The 19,566-nt window shown below is 32.9% G+C and overlaps 1 protein-coding gene across 2 annotated transcripts in view; it reads left to right on the top strand.

Moving 5' to 3' along the window:
* LOC148610684 (uncharacterized) overlaps nt 1–19,566 on the top strand; it is a 34,628-nt gene that overhangs the window by 1,650 nt on the left and 13,412 nt on the right. For both annotated transcript variants that reach the window (XM_088595953.1, XM_088595952.1), the window contains exons 2-7: nt 6,004–6,196; nt 9,020–9,080; nt 13,482–13,591; nt 15,853–15,978; nt 16,815–16,937; nt 17,753–17,892. In XM_088595953.1, coding sequence (XP_088452079.1) covers nt 6,013–6,196; nt 9,020–9,080; nt 13,482–13,591; nt 15,853–15,978; nt 16,815–16,937; nt 17,753–17,892 — 744 coding nt within the window. In that variant the 5' untranslated portion in view covers nt 6,004–6,012. The remainder of the gene's footprint in view (nt 1–6,003; nt 6,197–9,019; nt 9,081–13,481; nt 13,592–15,852; nt 15,979–16,814; nt 16,938–17,752; nt 17,893–19,566) is intronic.

Raw genomic sequence — 19,566 nt, 5'->3', positions numbered from 1 at the left:
GAAACGAGAAGGTCAAGTCAGAGTGAATATGTATATATTCATGCTGATTACCAAAGTAAACAAATCTTTGTTTTGTTTTCATTAAAAAAATACATGATTTGTTTACATTGTTTTGAAGTTTGAACATGCCGGGGTGTCCCATGCCTAAAGTGAATATGTGAAAACTATTTGGTTTTGGACGTTGGCTATTACTTGGAATTATAGTGTACATGTGTATATAACATCATTTTTAGAGACGTTCTTTTTTTTTCAGTAACATAAATTAAAATACAATATTAGTAAAACATGACTGATCTTACGTGTGATTCATCGATTATTTGTTATTCACGATCCTTAACATCCTCCATTCACGATCAAGTACTCGACTGTTCACGTCCATATCTCTTGCTCGTTCTGTGTGAAAACGCAGATATTTGCTCCCACTCTCAAATATTTAGCCTAACTAGAATATATCATGTATATTTGGGCTAAATATGTGAAAGGGAGCAAGCACCTGTGGTGAAAACGCCATTTCCCTGATATTGCTTTGTGACGTTAGTTCATTGTCAACGTCACTGAACAGACATTTGAAAGTGAAAAAACAAGCTGTGGCACTGAAGAGAAAAAAATGAAAAACGTGCTGTGGCACTGAAAGGGTTTATAACGTTCCTACAATGACATATAGTTATACTTTGACTTATAGTATACAAGACCTTAGCTAATATAAGGAATGCAGTGGCCTTTAGTGTGAACAAAAATCGAAGCAAAAGCATCTGGTTCCCTTTTCAACAAATTAATCTTCATGCAAATTATCATTTTGCCAAGTTTTTTTTTAAATTTTCATCAGTATAGACTATAGTCACGAGTTTTTGATAGCGATGCATATAGGCAATATGACACAAAATGTGAAATTGCAAGTGTCATCTATTTACCAAGAAATAACACTTCCACACTTCTGTCTCGCTTTGATTCCGCCATGTTGCATATAAAGGTACATGTACATGTATGTATGATACCAATAAACTTTAGTACCCATTTATTTCACCTTTCTCTTAAACCCTTTAAAGTTTATAGTTTAAGCGCCCACCTCTCCCAACACACATTTTGAATGTAATATAAACAATTTTTATTGAAAGTGGTAGGTCATATATTCAGCCGTGATGCACAGTCAGGATAAGGCATGGCCACAAAATGTATGTCGGTAAAAAAATTGTATGGTGCACAGTACTGGTCATATCTTTTTATTTCTTACCAGAAAACTTTAAAAACGTCATGGTGTAATCAATGTTTTAAGAGATATACATGTAGAATAGCAATAATACAGAGATCTCCATAGATCAAATTGAACACATGTCTCACTCTCTGGTTGAACAAATTTTCATTTTGCACGTGTCCTTTCACACAGAAAATAAATTGCCAAAGAAAGTATGATAAGGTTGAATGAGAAATATTTAATAGCACAAGCTTCAACATAGAAATTTATAATCAACAATTATGGTAAATCTTTCTATCTCTACTGTCTAACTCAGTTACACTAAGGTGAAGTTTTCCTTTCCCAGTATAGGCTTCACTATAGGTCCACAGCTGTAAAGAAATTAAAATGACTAGTAGGTGTGGTCGTTTTTTTAGTGCCATTAAAAAAGTTTTTTTTTTTAATAATTTAACCGTGGTCAAATGTTGTTTTCGTCCGAATCTTTATCATTAAACAATATTTTAGAGCTACATGCAATTTGGAAGTAAATCCATCAATCTTCCAAAAAAGTATAGCAAATTGGATTGCTTTTCCGTGTCAGATATTTTTAATGCCAAAATCGTTAATACATTGTTGTATAAATTCAAGATTTTCTTCCCCCGTCTCTAATCTTTCTCAAATTTAATTCAACTCTTGATACTTTGAATATTTTCTTAAATGAAAAGCTTTCAAATTTAATTCATTAAAAAACAGTAGAAATCATTCAGCTTATTTGAATCTTATTGATTTTGCTGAATTTTACCAATCCGAGATTTGTTTACACACTTGTTTCACTCCCTGACACATTAGAACCCTGAAAATTGCCAATCAAAACATTGCATTATCATTATACAGTGAAACTTCTTCAAACAGGCCACCACTGGGACAAGAAAAAATGGCCGGTTTATAGGGGTGGCCAGTTTTGTGGAAAATAGCAATGCATTCTGAGAGCTTCTTTCCATAAATGTGTTCTGTAAACCTACTGTGTAGGCTACACCTTGTCAGTTTGTTGGTCGAGACATGTTTAATGCCAATTCAAAACTTTTGTCCTTTTATTACATTTCAAAGCTTGCATCATTTGTAAATGATTTGATTTTACAAATGGTACTGCCGACAAAATAATGTTCACAGTTCTTAAAGAATGTGTATGAAAGACCAAAGGGCTGTTGATGGTAATTAATTATTTGTATTGTTTTTGTAAATTACCTATCAACAAAGTCTAATAATTTCCCCCCATCTTCTTTTGGCTTGGTTACAGGTCACATTAATTGACAGTTAAAAGATCATAAAGATCGTACTATTAAATGACCCTGGCTGCCTGACGTGTGTACATACCAGTTAACAGCCAACCAGTGACAAAATGTAATGTCTAGATTAAATTTGTTGTTTAAACTACTGTCCCCTTCAATTATCATCTGTCCACTGAGGAAATGCAAACCGGTCAGTGAACGAATTATTAATTACTTAATATTAAGTAATCATTTACAGTTTTGTTGACACATTTATTATAGGTGAATAATAACTGGGCGGCCGGAATTGAAAGGTTGTTTTTATTTGAAATATATAACTAAAACTGTGGAAACCGGCCAATGTACGGTTTTAGGGGTTGGCCGGTCTAGTGAAGACAAAACACAGGTTTTAAGGTATATCGGCTGGGACTTTTGAAAACAGCCGGTTTGAAGGGAAGACAGGTTTTCTGAGGGTCTGGTTTGGAGAAATTTCACTGTAATAAACACACGCTATATCATATTGATTTATGACAGGTATAGATGATTAATAACAACGCGTAATTGGGAAATGCATTGCCGATTTGTAATGTGTGATGCAAATTTGAATATATGGTACACATCAAATGAACACATAGCACTTGTTTTGAAATCATGGTGCAGCGCCATGCAAAAAGAGGTCATGGAGAACCCTGATAATATGGAAAGTCTATTTCTTTTTGGCCAATTATATAAATATTCTTGTACATGTATATCTTGGCTCCTATGCTTGGAACACCATATCACAGCAAATAAAAAAATAATTGATACGATTAAAATTTTTTACCCATAACAAAGTTAATCAAGTATAACGTTCACTGGAAGTAATATATGGACCCTGTAAATATGAAATATCAATGAAAATATATTGAATTATTTAATTTTTTTTGTTTTCACTTTCCTATTATGTCTCTTCTGCCCTCCATCTCCATACAGAAAGCCATATCCCTATCGAGAACTGATGACGTAATACCCATAAAGTCAATAATAGGTCACCACACTAAAATGTGTTTTTCTCACAGTGTAAACATGCAATCTTGCCAATCTACTGGGAAAATACAAACAAAGATAAGTTCATATAATGACTTAAAAATTGGTACTATTTAATAAGTAGTTCAACAAACAGGTAAACAACATTGTTATGCTATCAAGAACCGATGACACCAGGATATATAAGTGAGAGACCATATGTTTGTAAAATTATGGGAAGACCTGTTCCAGGTTCAGCATAGATTGCTGGGTTTATCTAGATCTTTAACTTTAAATCGGTGACACGTTTGTATCATATTCAATTTCACCACAGCCTATCAAGCTTTCATTTGAAACATAATGAAATCAGTCCAAGTTACTTTGATGCTTACATTATATTGATGTATAATGCTGAATACAAACATTCCAATCATTTATAAGAGTTGTATCCCTTACCCTAGGTCTATCCCCTTAACATAGACTTCTTTTAGATGTTTTGTCTATGTCTATGTCATTTTACAATGCATCTATTTCTTAAGATTTCAATGTTTCTCAGCTGACAGTATGATGAATTTTTAGACAAATTTCTCCACATAAAAAAGCGAGCTTCACTCTTTTATTAATTTTATTGAGATTCCACCTAGCCAACAGCAACTGTTTGTATATTGCAATAGTCATAAAATTCAATGAGGCATAACGGGGAATCATTGTAAGGTTGTATTTCTGTTTCTCAGGTAATTTGGAGCGCTCCAGCTAAAATTAAAAAATAGTCATGTCATTAAAAATTCGGCATCATCCTTTTATTTTTTTTATTTTGTACATGTTTATCAAATAAAACACTTTGAAAGTATCAATTTTTGGAATTTGATTCGAGTGATGGACTTGTTAAAACAGTCTGGTGATGCTTTTAGTTTCTGATAGTTTTAATAATTGAATGACTTTCCTAGAAATAAAAGAAACTAATTACAGGTCCCAAGATACATGAGAATTGTAATGTAGAAGCCATTAATCAGGACTGAGAACATTGTCAGTAATGCCGACTCATGTTTACTCCCGTAGAAAAATAATCCCTTGACGAACCTCGCATGTCTCTGATGCGTGTCTGGTCATCTCATGGACTGCAATTAATTATAATTACTCAATGCTAGACAGTCATGAAGTATGTATCAATGATAAATGTCTTTTTTACGATTTTCATGTTACATTTGTCAATCTTTAATACCACCTACTAATCGTCTCAACCGCTGTTTTATTGTGCCGATGGCTTGGATTAAAGCTGGAAAAATCAACTAGACTAAATATTGATTTCGGTGATTGGATTAAGAATTTTCACTGTCCTCCGGTCTCCCTTGTTGTGATTTTCTGGGGTCCCACATGAATATTGGAGGTTAGCGACCTGGGAGCTCAGGTACTAACATCCATATTGTCGGCAAGGATCAATGAGATTAACTTCACCATGCTGGGTGATTTTTAGGTTTTTTATTTATCAAAATACCTTATGTCACTGGTCTGTCACAGGAACTTCCCTACTATTTCTGAACACTGCACAAAAATATAGTCCCTATAATATTATGTAAAATAAAAATAAAATAATGTAATTCCTTTTATATCATTCTATACCTCCTTTATAACCAGTAAATATGTTTCTTGCAATTATTCATTATTCAGCTCAATAATATTCTATTATTTCTTCAGATAGAATTGAGATCTAGTCCTCATATCAACTGAAGATTTGAGGGACTCCTTTTTCACCTTGAAAGATCATATTTAGTAATAAATTTGTGTTTAGGAAATTTAGTTCTTGCAGTAATGTGTCAAGAAGCATAAAATGTGTTAAATATGTTCCATTTGACACACTTATCAGTCAAATTTTCCAGACTTTCATTAATAGTTTACCATTAATAAACACGAAAGGAAGAGCAGTGATTTTAACCTAGTAAAAGTTTTTGAAAAGCTTATGTTCATCAAGAATTTTTTTCTTAAGCTAAAATTGGTTTTAATTGAGTACATTTTATAATAAATAATCTGTTACTGTTGTTTTTTTTAATGTTAATACAAATTAACTTTTGGACAGCTTTAAAAATCTAGGGAAAAAGATAAAATGGAACAAAATTTGTATTTGTGTGTGGAGTTCGACCAAAAGTATGGATTGACATCCTGTTTATGCATATAAGGGAAAAAACTGTTCTTGATATTAAATATGAAAAATGCAAATGTATCATCAGAATTTTATTTTACATCATGTAATCTTCAAAATTATTTTTTGTGCTACAATTTTCACAAGAATCAAAAACCTGCAGTGCTGACAGCACTTTGATTCACCCAGTTCGGTGGTTCTCCGTACACAATTAACAACTGGAATATACGATGTCCCAGCTGGGTGGGTGTAACACTCACATTTCACCATGAAAAAATCCGACAGACACCGTGTTTCACCTACTAACACAGAACTTGAGTGTTAGAGAAACACAAGTCACTGAGTGTAGTGTAAATATAGTTGTTTATGAATTATCAAATATTCATTCCAAAGTAATTATTTCATATATATATATATTTCAGCTAAAAAGTATGACTGACCAGAATGATAGTGACTCAGATTGGGATAGTACCCTTGACTTCACCTCTCCAAGACAGCCAGGAGTTTCACAACCTCCAAGAATTGACCTTGAAATTGAGGATGAGGACTTCAGTCGCCATGACTCATATGCAGAACCAAAACCTACACCAGCTGAGAGATTTTCAGTTGCTATAAGTATGATTTAAATTTTACTCTTACTTGGGATTGCAAATTACGTATACATTTAGGAACACTTGAGTTCAGAGAAAATTTTAGCCATGTATATTTAGTAGTTTTAGACTGTCATGAAGCTTCATTTTGAATATATATGTTAAAGTGATCACTTACCTATGTTTCTCTTTGTTAACGTTGAGTATCAGTTTCATACTCATATAAAGATAGGAGATGTGTTATGATTGCCAATGAGACAGTCATCCACCAAAAGCCAAGTAGTGAATGATTAACTTCTACAGGTCACCACACAGTATTCAATGATGAGTAAAAATCCTTACCTTAAAGCAAGCTGTAGAAGGTCCCAAAACAAATGAAGTGAAACTATTCATAAAAGATGAAAAACGACAATCTACATTCATAGAAAAAATGTAAAATAAATATCAATGAACATAAAAAAACAACAACAACCACTGGACAGGTTCCTTGCTTGGGACAGGTGCTTTAAGAATGTGGAGAGTTGTACATGTTTGATAGTTCTCAACTCTCACGTAAACCTGGGACAGTGGTGGGAAAATACAACCATATGTTTTCTTTGAGTATGGTCATTTAAACATTTTTCTGTTTTTCTTTAGTAAGATTTTATGTCATATAGTGCTTGCTGGTCTTATTTCTTCTTGACCTTAATCATGTTAATTCCTTCCTGACCCAGGAATCTGGTCATACTGAATTCAGTTGCCTACAGTGTACTTCAGATATTTAAAGGATAGGTAATAAAGTCATATATGTACTCACATTTATCATGGAAATCGAACTCCATGCAGTTGTAGTTTATCAAAAACTTTGAATTCTGTTTGATTCAACAGAGGTATGCCCCATCCAATTTTCTGGTAGATATTTTTCATAGTAATGAAATTATCTATTGGCATGTGCAAAGGTGTTTACCATTACATTTTTGCCATTTTTTCTACAGTTTTTAGTGGTCAGTGTTGCTCAGTTACTTTTGTTACTTTGTATCTATTATTTTGGTTATTTTATGTTCTTTGATGTGTGCGTCTGTTTTCCATGTCAAGTCTTTGTCCCTGGATTACATTCTTTTGATTTTTTCCTAGAATCTTGGTTCCCTTGATTAGTCGTCTACAAAATTTGACTGTAAACTATGAATGGTGAATCTCTCCATTAAACTCATGTTAACATAATACAGTAAAGATTTTATGAATTTCTGTTAACTACAATTAAAAACAGTTTGTCTTAAAGTAGCATAAACAGGTCTGTATATGCTGTACTCTATTGTTTTACTAATTTGAAAACCTAATGGACACTTTTACCTCATACATGTATATCAGCTGTTTGGCTGTCCTTTTTTTTTCAAAATCACCTTGCAATAAAATGAAGACATTAAATTGCTTACTGTGATTTAGTGAAAATACAATAAAAACTTAGAATTTAGTCCACACTTACTATGTTCTGAGATTCTCGTTAACATTGTACATGTAATTATACCAATTGAAATTTTGATAGGGAAGTTGTTTGAATTTTGTTTCAGAAAACCTGATTTTTTGTCACTTGTGAAAGTGATTTTTAATATGTAAAGTAGACATGGTCATTTGGAGGTTCTATGCATAAAACATGAAAAAATTCAAGAACACTGCTCAGTACCTTAATTTTGATTTCAAATCCTTTCCCTTCACCATAATGCATATTAAATATATGTATTTGAAACCCTAGAGAAAAACTAAAGTTCATGTACTTATTAGTCATTTTAAAAATTCATATATACAGTGTAAATGTACATAATGGAATATATGCCTTGACACTTGATTTTAATACTAGTTCAAGGTACAGTGTATTAGACCTGTTCTGCAATGTTTTTTTCTGGATGCTTGTTGAAGGTTGTACATAACAAACATGCATCAATAAACAAAGATTTAAAGTTAGCTTTTGCAGTGGACATCAGAAATGTTTCACTGCTAGGTGCTATTCTAACTTAACTCTATGGATGTGACTTTATTTCCTGAAATGTAACATCATACAAACCTTTTATTTAATAATGTTGGAAAAAGACTTAATACATGTACATGACATTTTTTGTGTAAAAATGGAAACAAGTATATATAATCAGTGTTCTCCCCATATTTTTTTTTAAATAGCATAGTGCTTACTGGCATAGCACAGCTCTTATGGCCTTCGTTCAAAATTATACTACAGTGCCCATAGTGCCTTCTAACTAAAATTAATATTTGAAAGCACAGTGCTAAGAAATCATAGCACTGTTAAGTACAGCGCTTGGGAGAACACTGTATGATGACCAATAAATGAATACAAATAGGACTTTCTCTAATATTTGTTATAAAGAAAAATATTTAAATTACGGGTAGTATAATTTGGACCCATGTAATCATTCTTTACCCTGTCATCAATGGATACCTACAGTTTTAAATGATTGATAGGAGATATAAGTTACATGTGTTATTTATTGTTTTGTACTTCTAATACATTGGAAAATAGAATATCAGTATAAAATCAGGATGATTTTAAGTATAGATTAATGACTGAATAAAACCTTCTACTGTGTATTGTTTTAATATTTATTACACTGGAAATAATGAACCCCAATGCAAGTGGGAGGTTTAGCACACTATAAAACCTGGTTTAATCCACCTTTAATTTTGGAATACCTGAACCAGGTCAGGACCATTGCATAGGTTTCTAATTTTGCAGTTTTTACCCATGCGATTTATTATACCGACTTTCCTTTTGACCTTGTATTTTGACTACTGCCTAGATCATTGTAATTTTTACCTTCATTCAACACAAGAAATCTTCAAATCTGACTTTATATTTCAGATAACAAGAAAAATATTGAGGACAGAAACAGAGGAAGCAAAACTAACAGTCCAGTGCCTGAGTAAGTGTAGGGAATTTTAATGGAAATTTTGTATTTTTAAAATGTGTACATATGTGGTGTTGTCAAGCTGCATCTTGTAAACCATTTCATTTAATAAATACATAATTCAAAATACTGTTGCAATGATTACTTTTCAAATATGGGCATTTTTATGTCCAATTTGTGAGAAACATTACATTAATACATGTACCCCTGAAAACTAAGATTTCTGGAAGGGGGGGTGGTTATAGGAATCACCACTTCAGCTTGTCTTTCTATTAACCATCCATTCATCTGTCCATCATGTCCACATTTCTTGTTAGTGCATCCTAAACTACTCAAGGGATTTTGATGAAATTTTATGTAAAGGTTGAGCATCATATTTAGGTAGTATGAAGGAATAAAAATTTATGTTGAAGGACTCCAAAGGGGATAATCTAACTTATTGGCTTTCCATGTTAAAACTTAAGTAAGTGCACTATCATTTCAACCATGTAATAGCAACTCTAACAAAGATTTAGGAAGTGAAAATCTGATGATGTGGCAATTTTCATTGAACAAATTTGATTGTCTGATGCATGAAAGGGCTCATTATGCACCATTTTTAATTTATAACCTACTCCTCCTTTATTTAAAGTTTCAGATGAATTCATGACTCTACATAGATGTACGATACTTTTAAATTTTGTTTGAGATCTAATTTCTTTGTTTTTGTAATTGTAATCATTATAATTTAACATTCAAGGGGCCATAACTCAAAAGGATAATTTGTTAGGATCCAGTTTTTCCTTTATTCGAGTATTTATGACTGGTATAATGGAAAAAAAGAAATTACATCGTATGAAAAATAATGCAAGTTTAAATTTCAATAAATTTCTTTAGCTATATGAAGTGATAAAAGAAAAAAAATTTTTCTTACTCTTGATACTGATAGCTCTATCCTTTTGCACAGTAATTAATCCTTTTTTTCTTTTGGAGTATACAATGTACCTACATGTACATGTAAACAGCTCAAGGGGATTTGATGAATTTTTTTGGAAAATTATGCATGATATTTTGATCTGTATGAATTGATATGATTGATGTTAGAGGGCTCCAAAGGGAGATAATCTACATGTATTTTAGGGTTTTCACTTGAACATTGGTACATGTAATTCTATTTGAAGCTGGGGGTATTCTCTTTGTGAGCTTGCTCACAGTACTTCCAGTTTTAATATGATACTTCTATATAAGTTTTTGATACAACTTGAAAAGAGTCGAGTCTTAAGAATTTCTGTATGAGTTATGGGTAACATTACTTTACTTCATCTCATCCTTAAGAATTTAGTTTCCTCTAAAATTGTGGCACATTTCTTGCGTTAATATTTGTCACAATACTATTGCGGCTTTGTAGCTCTGGAAAACAATTCTTGCCAAAAATGTTCTAAGTTTTGCTGCAAAATTACAGCTATATTTTGTTTCCTGTAGAGACAAGGTATCTACTCAGCCTTCCATAGATTTATACAAATATATAGTAGCATACATTTACATAAATTAGGGTTTATTAATATGATGTAACCTGTAAGAAGCCAAAGTTAAATATATTGGTGTTTTTAAGGTAAATTATGCCTTCTTCAGTTTCACATTAACTAAGATTAATTTTTCCTTATAACTGATTAAACTTTGAGATATGAGCGATCAATATTTTTTTTTTGTTATAGACCATATAACTGTCAAAGGGGGTTTTACTGCACATACTTATATTATACATTTAGGTTATCAATTTGCATTCACAGGTTAACTTGAACTTCCTGTCAGAATGAAGTCAGGCCCTCAGTGCTTCTAAGGTCAAAGGTTAAATTCATATTGAATACCAGTATGAGGACTTAGTTCTCTTTAAAAAGTTCTTGTTTTCATTATTGTAAGTGAAAAGTTATAATCCCCATAGTAAAGTACATGTGTATAGAGTATCAAGGTATCATTGACTGTATGTTCTCCCTGTACATCCTTCAACATACAACAAAGGTATATGTATCTTGTAAGTATAACTTTTTCAACTGATTTATAAATATGTTGTCGTACCAGCAGACAAAGCCCAAAACAACATTGTTTTTGTCTGCAAAACGTTTTATATCCAATGTTTATTATCAGAGGTAGACGTAGAAAAAAATAGCAGTGATAAGACCTATACTGCTACCACTCTCTCCAAAGAAGAAATTGTATGGAAACCATAAATCTGTGGTATCCTCTGTGGTCTCTCTACCAAGGACGATGATTGTGATTTACCGTATATGTACTGGATTCCTAAACTTCACAAGAATCCATACAAACAACGTTTCATAGCTGGATCTGCAAAATGTACCACCAAACCTCTTTTAAAACTTTTAACTTCTATACTCACAACTGTCAAAGAGGGTCTGCAGTCCTACCACAATACTTGTTACTCCCATAGTGGTATTAATTCAATGTGGATCCTGAAAAATTCGAAAGATCTTTTGGAGACAATCAGTTCAAGACTATTATCTGAATACAATAGCATTAAAACCTATGATTTTTCAACACTGTATACTTCTATTTCCCATACTCAGTTAAAATCCCCACTTATAAACATTATACATCGTTTTTCCAAAAAAGATGGTACACCTACATGCAAATACATAGTTCTTGGTAGAGATTCCTCATACTTTGTAAGAAATAATTCCAAATCATCTTCTAAATATACAGAGGAAGATGTTTACAAAATGCTGGAATTTTTAATCAACAACATATTTGTCCAGTGTGGTGGACATGTTTTTCAACAAACGGTCAGCATTCCAATGGGAACAAATTGGGCTCCTTTACTTGGTGACCTATTTCTTCGCTCTTATGAGACTGACTTTATAGCTGATTTGATCAGAAAGAAAGAATATCGTTTTGCTAGATCCTTCAATCTCAGTTTCCGCTATATAGATGACGTATTATCTTTAAACAATCCTAATTTCGGGGATTTGATACATCGCACCTACCCAAAAGAACTTGAGATAAAGGATACTACAGACACTGTGAAGTCAGCCTCATATCTTGACCTACACTTAGAAATCGATGGTAAAGGAAAACTATTGACCAAACTTTACGACAAACGTGATGACTTTTCATTCGGAATTATAAACTTTCCTTTCATCTGTGGCAACATCTCTTCGGCTCCTGCGTATGGAGTGTTCATATCACAACTCATACGTTATGCCAGAGCTTGCCGAAACTACGCAGACTTTTTGTATTGAGCTAGAACTCTAACAAATAGGCTTCTGAAACAGGGTTATGTTGCTACAAGATTGAAGTCATCCTTACAGAAGTTTTATGTTCATCATCATGAACTCGTGGATTGTTATGATGTATCCATCAGCACCATGAAAACTGATTTATTCAACGGGTCATAGTTTACCTTTCCTCGTTTGTCTACCCCTGACTTGACTTTTTATGAGCAACTCGGCGGATGTTTCTAGAAAAGCAGATGACGCTTAACCTACCAGTACACCTAGTCCATGCTCCCAGTTTTTTGTGGAGTCCAAGTTGCTCATTTACTTTTGTTACTTTGTATGTATGATTTTAGTTACTTTATGTTCTTTATTGTGTGTGTCTGTTTTCCATGTCTGGTCTTTGTCCCTGGATTACATTCTTTTGATTACTGCTATAACCTTGGTTCCCTTGATTACTCTTATAAAAACAAATTCTGAAGGTTATAGATTGGCATCATGCCTGTTTTTAGCTTTTGATGCCTTTAGCCACCTATATGTACTGAATCATCAGAAAACATGGGATTCCCAAACCTTATATCAAAATCTTTCAACCCACCTTCAGGAATACAATTATTGTTTATCCTGCCAATGTACCTGGTTTATGCTTCCTGTTTGGTCTGAGACTGGGTTGCTTTTGTTTCTTTTTACAGTTTATTTTTATGTTTGTTGTTGTTTGTGTTTGTTTTCCCCATCTGGTCTTTATCCTTGGAATATATTCTTTTGATTTCTACTTGATTCTTGATTCTCTTTATTTACCCTCTCAATGCATTGAAAGGGGACACTTTATCTTAAGGCTTTATTTTGCTAAAATCTCATAAGCATAACTCACTAATTTTATTTCAGTAACATTCTGTAGGAAGTTTAGGTACTAACTTTCACTATTTTCAAGGTGGATTGAAAACTGTGAAAACTGAATCCTACGAATTAGATTTTGAACACTATGTAAGTAATAATTTTTTGAAAATGTGAAAGTTGATACCTACAAATATGTTCACTTGACAGAATCTGAAAAAAATAGCAACCATGAAAACTATTAATGTTTACAGTAATTGTGGTCTATTGTCTGCAAAGGGAGATAAACCAACTTCGGGGTTTTTCATGATGAAACCGGCATTCTCTTTGTGAGCTTACTAATGGTATTTCTAGATAATATTCAATTCATTTTCAGGATTAAAGAACCTCCATTGTATGCCACAGTTCAAAAAGATTCCAGAGGAAAAGTCGTGGAGACTAAGCTAGAAGATAGTCCACCATATAACTTCAGGCAAGCAGTAACTGGTACTTACTGTTTTTAAATAGGACTTTTGTTTTCAGTTGAATAGATAGATGAAGTTTCTACAAATTCAAAAATTGCACAAAGAACAAAAGATAACAGGTTTTAATGTCCCCACTGAATGAGAGAGGGTAAATTCGAATCACCTTGTCTGTCCATCATTCCTTCATCGTGTCAGTCCCAAATTTGTTGCAATTATCCAGTCCGTTGAGTTGATTTCAAAATTAAGTATATGTATGTGTCTTTATATACATGTAGATGGGCATATGTAGTGAATAATTTCAGTTGCTGTCCAATAAAAAGTTTTCAAATTTTAGTATGCTGTACACATATTTCAAGGAGTAATCTCTCATTAGCAGCTTTAGAACCAAATATGTAGGAAGTTCAAGATCCTAAAATAAATTGTAAACAAGATGTATTTAAACTAAGAATATTGGGTAAACAAGTTCCTGTTTCATTTAACTTTCATATTTTACACTATATGGAATGAGTTTTGAAATACCAAGTATGACAATGGGTGCAACTTCATGTTTTATTGTTTTAATACATGTGTTAACCATACAACAAAGTTGTGAAGGGTATATTGTTTTTGATGTATTTGTCAGTCTGTTTGTCCTTTATTTGTCATTGCACTTTTTCTCAAACTAATGAACAGATTTTTATGAAACTTATAAAGAAATTAAGGACACAATATATATAGTTATGCTTATCTCCAGTAAGTTTCTTCAAAATAATTATGGAGTTATGACTCATTGGGGTTGATTTCCTGAAGTGTAATTCTGAATCATGGGAATGTAATAAGAATGGAAGTAATTTAAATATGGAACTCCTCTCAAACTAGAGAATGAGATATCATGCCACTGGTATGTAGTAAGGACTGACAATATGTTGTTGGGCATATTTCAAAGTAATTTTTATCCCTCAAATATTGTTGGAGCTATGCCATTTAGAAAGTTGCTCCCTAAAATGCACTACTGAAATATCTTGGAATATATATATCCTTTTTAGCTCACCTGGCCAAAGGCCATGTGAGCTATTGCCATCACTTGGTGTCCGTCGTCATCGTCGTCGTCCATCGCTGTCGTTAACAATTATACTCTTCTCCTCTGAAACTACTGGACTAATTAGAACCAAATTGGATATGAATGTTCCTTGGAGTATCCTGCATAGAACTGTTTTGGGGATTTTTGATTCGTCGAAAAAACATGGCCACCATTACTAAAAGTAGAACATAGGGGTCAGACAGTAGTTTTTCACGTATATCTCCTAAACCGTTAGGTTTAGCTGAAATCTGACATTTTGGGTAAAAGTGTTCAGCATGAAGAGATCTATCTCTGGTCAAATTTTTATTTTAATCCATTAAGCCATGTTGGAGTATTTCACCTTTTTCGATTTTTGCTATTTTTTGTTATTTCTTTCAAAAATCTTCTCCTCTGACACTACTTGACCAATTGCAACCAAACTTGGTATGAATGTTTTTTGGGGCATCCTGCATAGAACTGATGTGGGGATTTTTGATTCGTCGAAAAAGATGGCCTCCATTACTAAAAATAGAACATAGGGGTCAGACAGTTGTTTTTCACATATATCTCCTAAACTGTTAGGTTTATCCAAATTCTTTCAATATCTGAAATGATCCATATTATTAGGACTACAAAAGTCTTCAGACTCCTTGTAAGAACTATTGCCCTTGAAAGGGGAAAAATGACTTTTTTTAAATAGTTTTCAGTCAATATCTTGAAAACTATGATAGATTAAAAGAAACTTTCAATTGTTGAAGGATCTTAAGTTGAAAAGTGATAAGTCCTACCAAAGACTTCTTGAGTCAAAATTGTTGGACAACTTCTTGTTTAATTTATTGCCTTTGAAAGGCAAAATTCAACAAGGTGAACAATTCAGGCTCCTGGGAGCCTCTTGTTATATCTGTTTGAATCATGGTTCGTTTAATTATTCTTTCAGAACAAAAAATTTCTGTCACACAGTCAAAGGTCACCAGTACAATGTTGGAAACTGAATTTTTTGTCAACATAAACCCATCATAATTTTACATAGACAGCACTGTACATTTTAAAGCAACCCGAGCCAATTTCATCATAGACCAGCTTGATTTTACATAGACTCAGCCCGTAGGTCTACTGCTAATTTCTTTCACTGCCCCAATTAATTTTTATTAGCATCTTCAGTTTATGGAATGCCTTAAACTTTAACTGGATCCTCCTTCTATGTGGAGATGTTAAGTTATTTCATTAGTAAATTTTTGTTGAAGGTAATATCACTCCAAATGTACAGAGAGAACAACAGAGACCAGGAAAGGACAGGAAAGGCAATATATATGATGAAGCTCGAATTGAAGAACCAAGACAACCAATCAATAAACAGGACAGCTTCAGAAGTTAGTAATGGTCTAACATTTGAATTAACAGTGGTTGAAATTAGTGATGGTCTAAGGTCCAGGGCCTACATTTTCTCACTTAGGACCTTTAAAGTCTAATTTACATGGGCACTGGACATTCAACTCTTTTAATTAGGTCCCCACCTTCAGCGGGTCGCCCTATAGTGATCAGTCTGTCTGTCCATCTGTAACAAATTCATGTCCGCTATTTGTCTAGAGAGCCATTATGATTTCAAACTTAATACTTAACATGTATATTAACCAACACCAGAGGGTGTGTCATAATGTATGTACAACTTCCTAGGTCAAAGGTGAAGATAAAAAACCTTTGGTTTCAGTTGACAACCCCACGTCCTGTGGTAAAGATTGTTTCTGCTCTATATCTTGAGAACCGTTTTGATTTCAAAGTTTATACTCGACATGTATATTAACCAACACCAGAGGGTGTGTCATTATGTAGATACAACTTCCTAGGTCAAAGGTCAACGTCAAAAACTTTGGTTTCAGATGACAACCTAATGTCCTTTGGTAAAGATCGTGTCTGCTCTATATCTTGAGAACCATTATGATTTCAAAGTTTTTACGTGACACGTATATTAACCAACACCAGAGGGTGTGTCATAATGTATGTACAATTTTCTAGGTCAAAGGTCAACATCAAAAACTTGGGTTTCAGTTGACAACCCCATGTCCTGTGGTAAAGATCATGTCCGCTCTATATCTTGAGAACCGTTATGATTTGAAACTTGCAAAAGTTTAGGAACAGTTTGCCTGATTCTTAGAGAAGTACTTAAAAAATAATTATCATCACATAGGCTATTTGTTTTTAATTACAGGTGTAAATTCATGGGACTCAGATGCAGATGAGAAAACTTTGCAAGAACTCAGAGTCAACTTTAGTGCAGAAAAGAAAAGGGAACAGGAGGTAGAATCAATGAAACTACAGCTACAAAACCAAGGTAGGGAATCTATGTATACATGTCTTCAGTAACAGGTGCAAAACCAAGGTAAGGAATCTATGTATATATGTCTTCAGTAACAGGTGCAAGACCAAGGTAGGGAATCTATGTATATATGTCTTCAGTAACAACTGCAAAACCAAGGTAGGGAATCTATGTAAATATGTCTTCAGTAACAACTGAAAAACCAAGGTATGGAATCTATGTATATATGTCTTCAGTAACAGGTGCAAAACCATGGTAGGGATTCTTTGTAGACATGGCTTCAGTTACAGCTGCAAAACCAAAGTGGGGATTCTTTCTATACATGTCTTTAGTAACGGGTTCAAAACCAAAGTGGGGATTTTATGTGTACATGGCTTCAGTTACAGCTGCAAAACCAAAGTTGGGATTTTATGTATACATGGCTTCAGTTACAGCTGCAAAACCAAAGTTGGGATTTTGTGTATACATGTCTTAGTAACAGGTGCAAAACCAAAGTTGGGATTTTATGTATACATGTCTTCAGTAACAGCTGCAAAACCAAAATTGGGATTTTATGTATACATGTCTTTAGTAACGGGTGCAAAACCAAAATTGGGATTTTATGTATACATGTCTTTAGTAACGGGTGCAAAACCAAAGTTGGGATTTTATGTATACATGGCTTCAGTTACAGCTGCAAAACCAAGGTTTATTTGTTTTATTTGGAATTTTTTTATTATTTGTATTTTCCGTATTAATGCAGTGAAGGTCTGGTAGAAATAAATATTGACTTCAAACTCACATTTGGTGTCACTAGACGGTATTCGCTTACATGTTATTTTTCTTTACAGACCCTCTGTATGATGACCCAATGGCTACCAACAGATCTGAGACAACATGGAAGAGTTTTACCAGTGGTTTTGGAGAAAAAATTGCTCGACTGTCAGGTAGAGGACCAAAAGGATCAAAACAACAAATGAAAAATCAAAATGTATGTTACAGGGACAATGGAATATATAGTGTACCTATATGATTTGAGGATAATAACATTTATTCGTATGAATATTACCCAGATAATAAAAATGTTTCAGCTTTTAAGAGCAATATCATATTCATGGTACTTTGTAGGATACTATTATAAGGTATTATTGATTGACCTTGATTCAGGTCAAAATGGACGGTAAAACTTGGTTCAGTCCTGAAAATAGTATGTCATCTCAGGACCGAATGTCCTGAAAAAAGATCTGAATCTTTGGCAAGACTGAATTGATATATGGGATTATAAAGATAAAGAAAGCAATTAATAATATGTGTACCATTGAACCCAGGTAATTAATTAATACTTGATGTATTAATTAAGTCCAAGTAAAACCATTTTTCCAATCATTAGTAGATTAATATATTTTATAAGAAGATTTGTTGTCATCAATCTATATTTGACGCGTTACCATTCAACTCAATTTGCAATGAATTAATATTCACGTTTGACACCTCAAAATCTTCAAATACTATACATTAACCTCGTTACAATGGTAACTTAATTTTATTTGGTGAAAAATTAATTGTATTTCATATTTCTACAAATTTGTAACTTAAACAGTCTTGGCATATAGCATCAAATAATATCCAATGTTTTCAGAGAGACATTCTATAATCACATATATCAATTCAAACATTATCTTTGAACTTGCAGTATTCTAGTCCAGTCAATCTAGCAAGAATTTGGCCTTAATCAAAACAAATTGCAACAGAAGATGTTTAAGCTCTAAAGTATATAGAATTATGACTGAAATAAGCACAGATTAAAGTTCTGCTGAATTTAACGTGAGGAAAACTCAAAATATGCATTTCAAATTTCCTGTGGAAATGACCATTGGAAAAGGGAAATAACTCTGTCAAAATGGCTGATTTAACAATAAATTTTGATATAAAATCATAATAATGCTTTATCTTATAAATAAAATGTAGCTATAGTAAACATTTATCATTGATTAGAGGATCATCTACCACTTAAAACAGTTTTCATATCTTTATATATATAGTTTTTCTTTCCTCAATTGTCTACCCTGGCCTTGACTTTTCATGAGCATCTCCACAGGTGTTTCTAGAAAAGCAGAGGACACATACCTTATTGATGCATCTGGTCCATGCTCCCAGTTTTTATTGGAGTCCGAGTAGCTCATTTTTTTTGTTACTTTGTATGTATCATTTTATTTACTTCATGTTCTTCGTTGTGTATGTCAGTTTTCTGATCATTGTCCCTGGATTACATTCTTTTGATTACCACTATAACCTTGGTTCCCTTCATTATTCTTAAATTAAACAACAACTAAGATATAGAGACTAAATAGTAAACCGTGTGTCCATTTTTCAAGATAATGAAGTTCAATAATTCCAATTTTAATGAAAATGATGAAGTGAATATTCTACTTTTAGTGGTTAGAAGATTTTATAACAACGGCAAAACTGCTTATAAATAGCATGCAGAAATAAACAAAATAAAATGACGAAACTGCCTGAAAAAAAGCATTTCCTGTAATTGAAAATTTCCCAAAAATTTAAATACTGATATACCTATCCTAATTCAAAATGTAACATAACATGTGCAGCATATTTTAGGAGAGAGTCAGTAAGTAAGTAAAAAAATCAATCTAAATGTCATACT

This window comes from Perna viridis, chromosome 8 (assembly GCF_037379345.1).
Source record: "Perna viridis isolate PV_CMFRI_1.1 ecotype Kerala chromosome 8, ASM3737934v1, whole genome shotgun sequence".
Lineage (NCBI taxonomy): Eukaryota > Metazoa > Mollusca > Bivalvia > Mytilida > Mytilidae > Perna > Perna viridis.
Note: the sequence above shows the minus strand (reverse complement) of the source record. Positions and strands in the feature narration are given on the sequence as shown.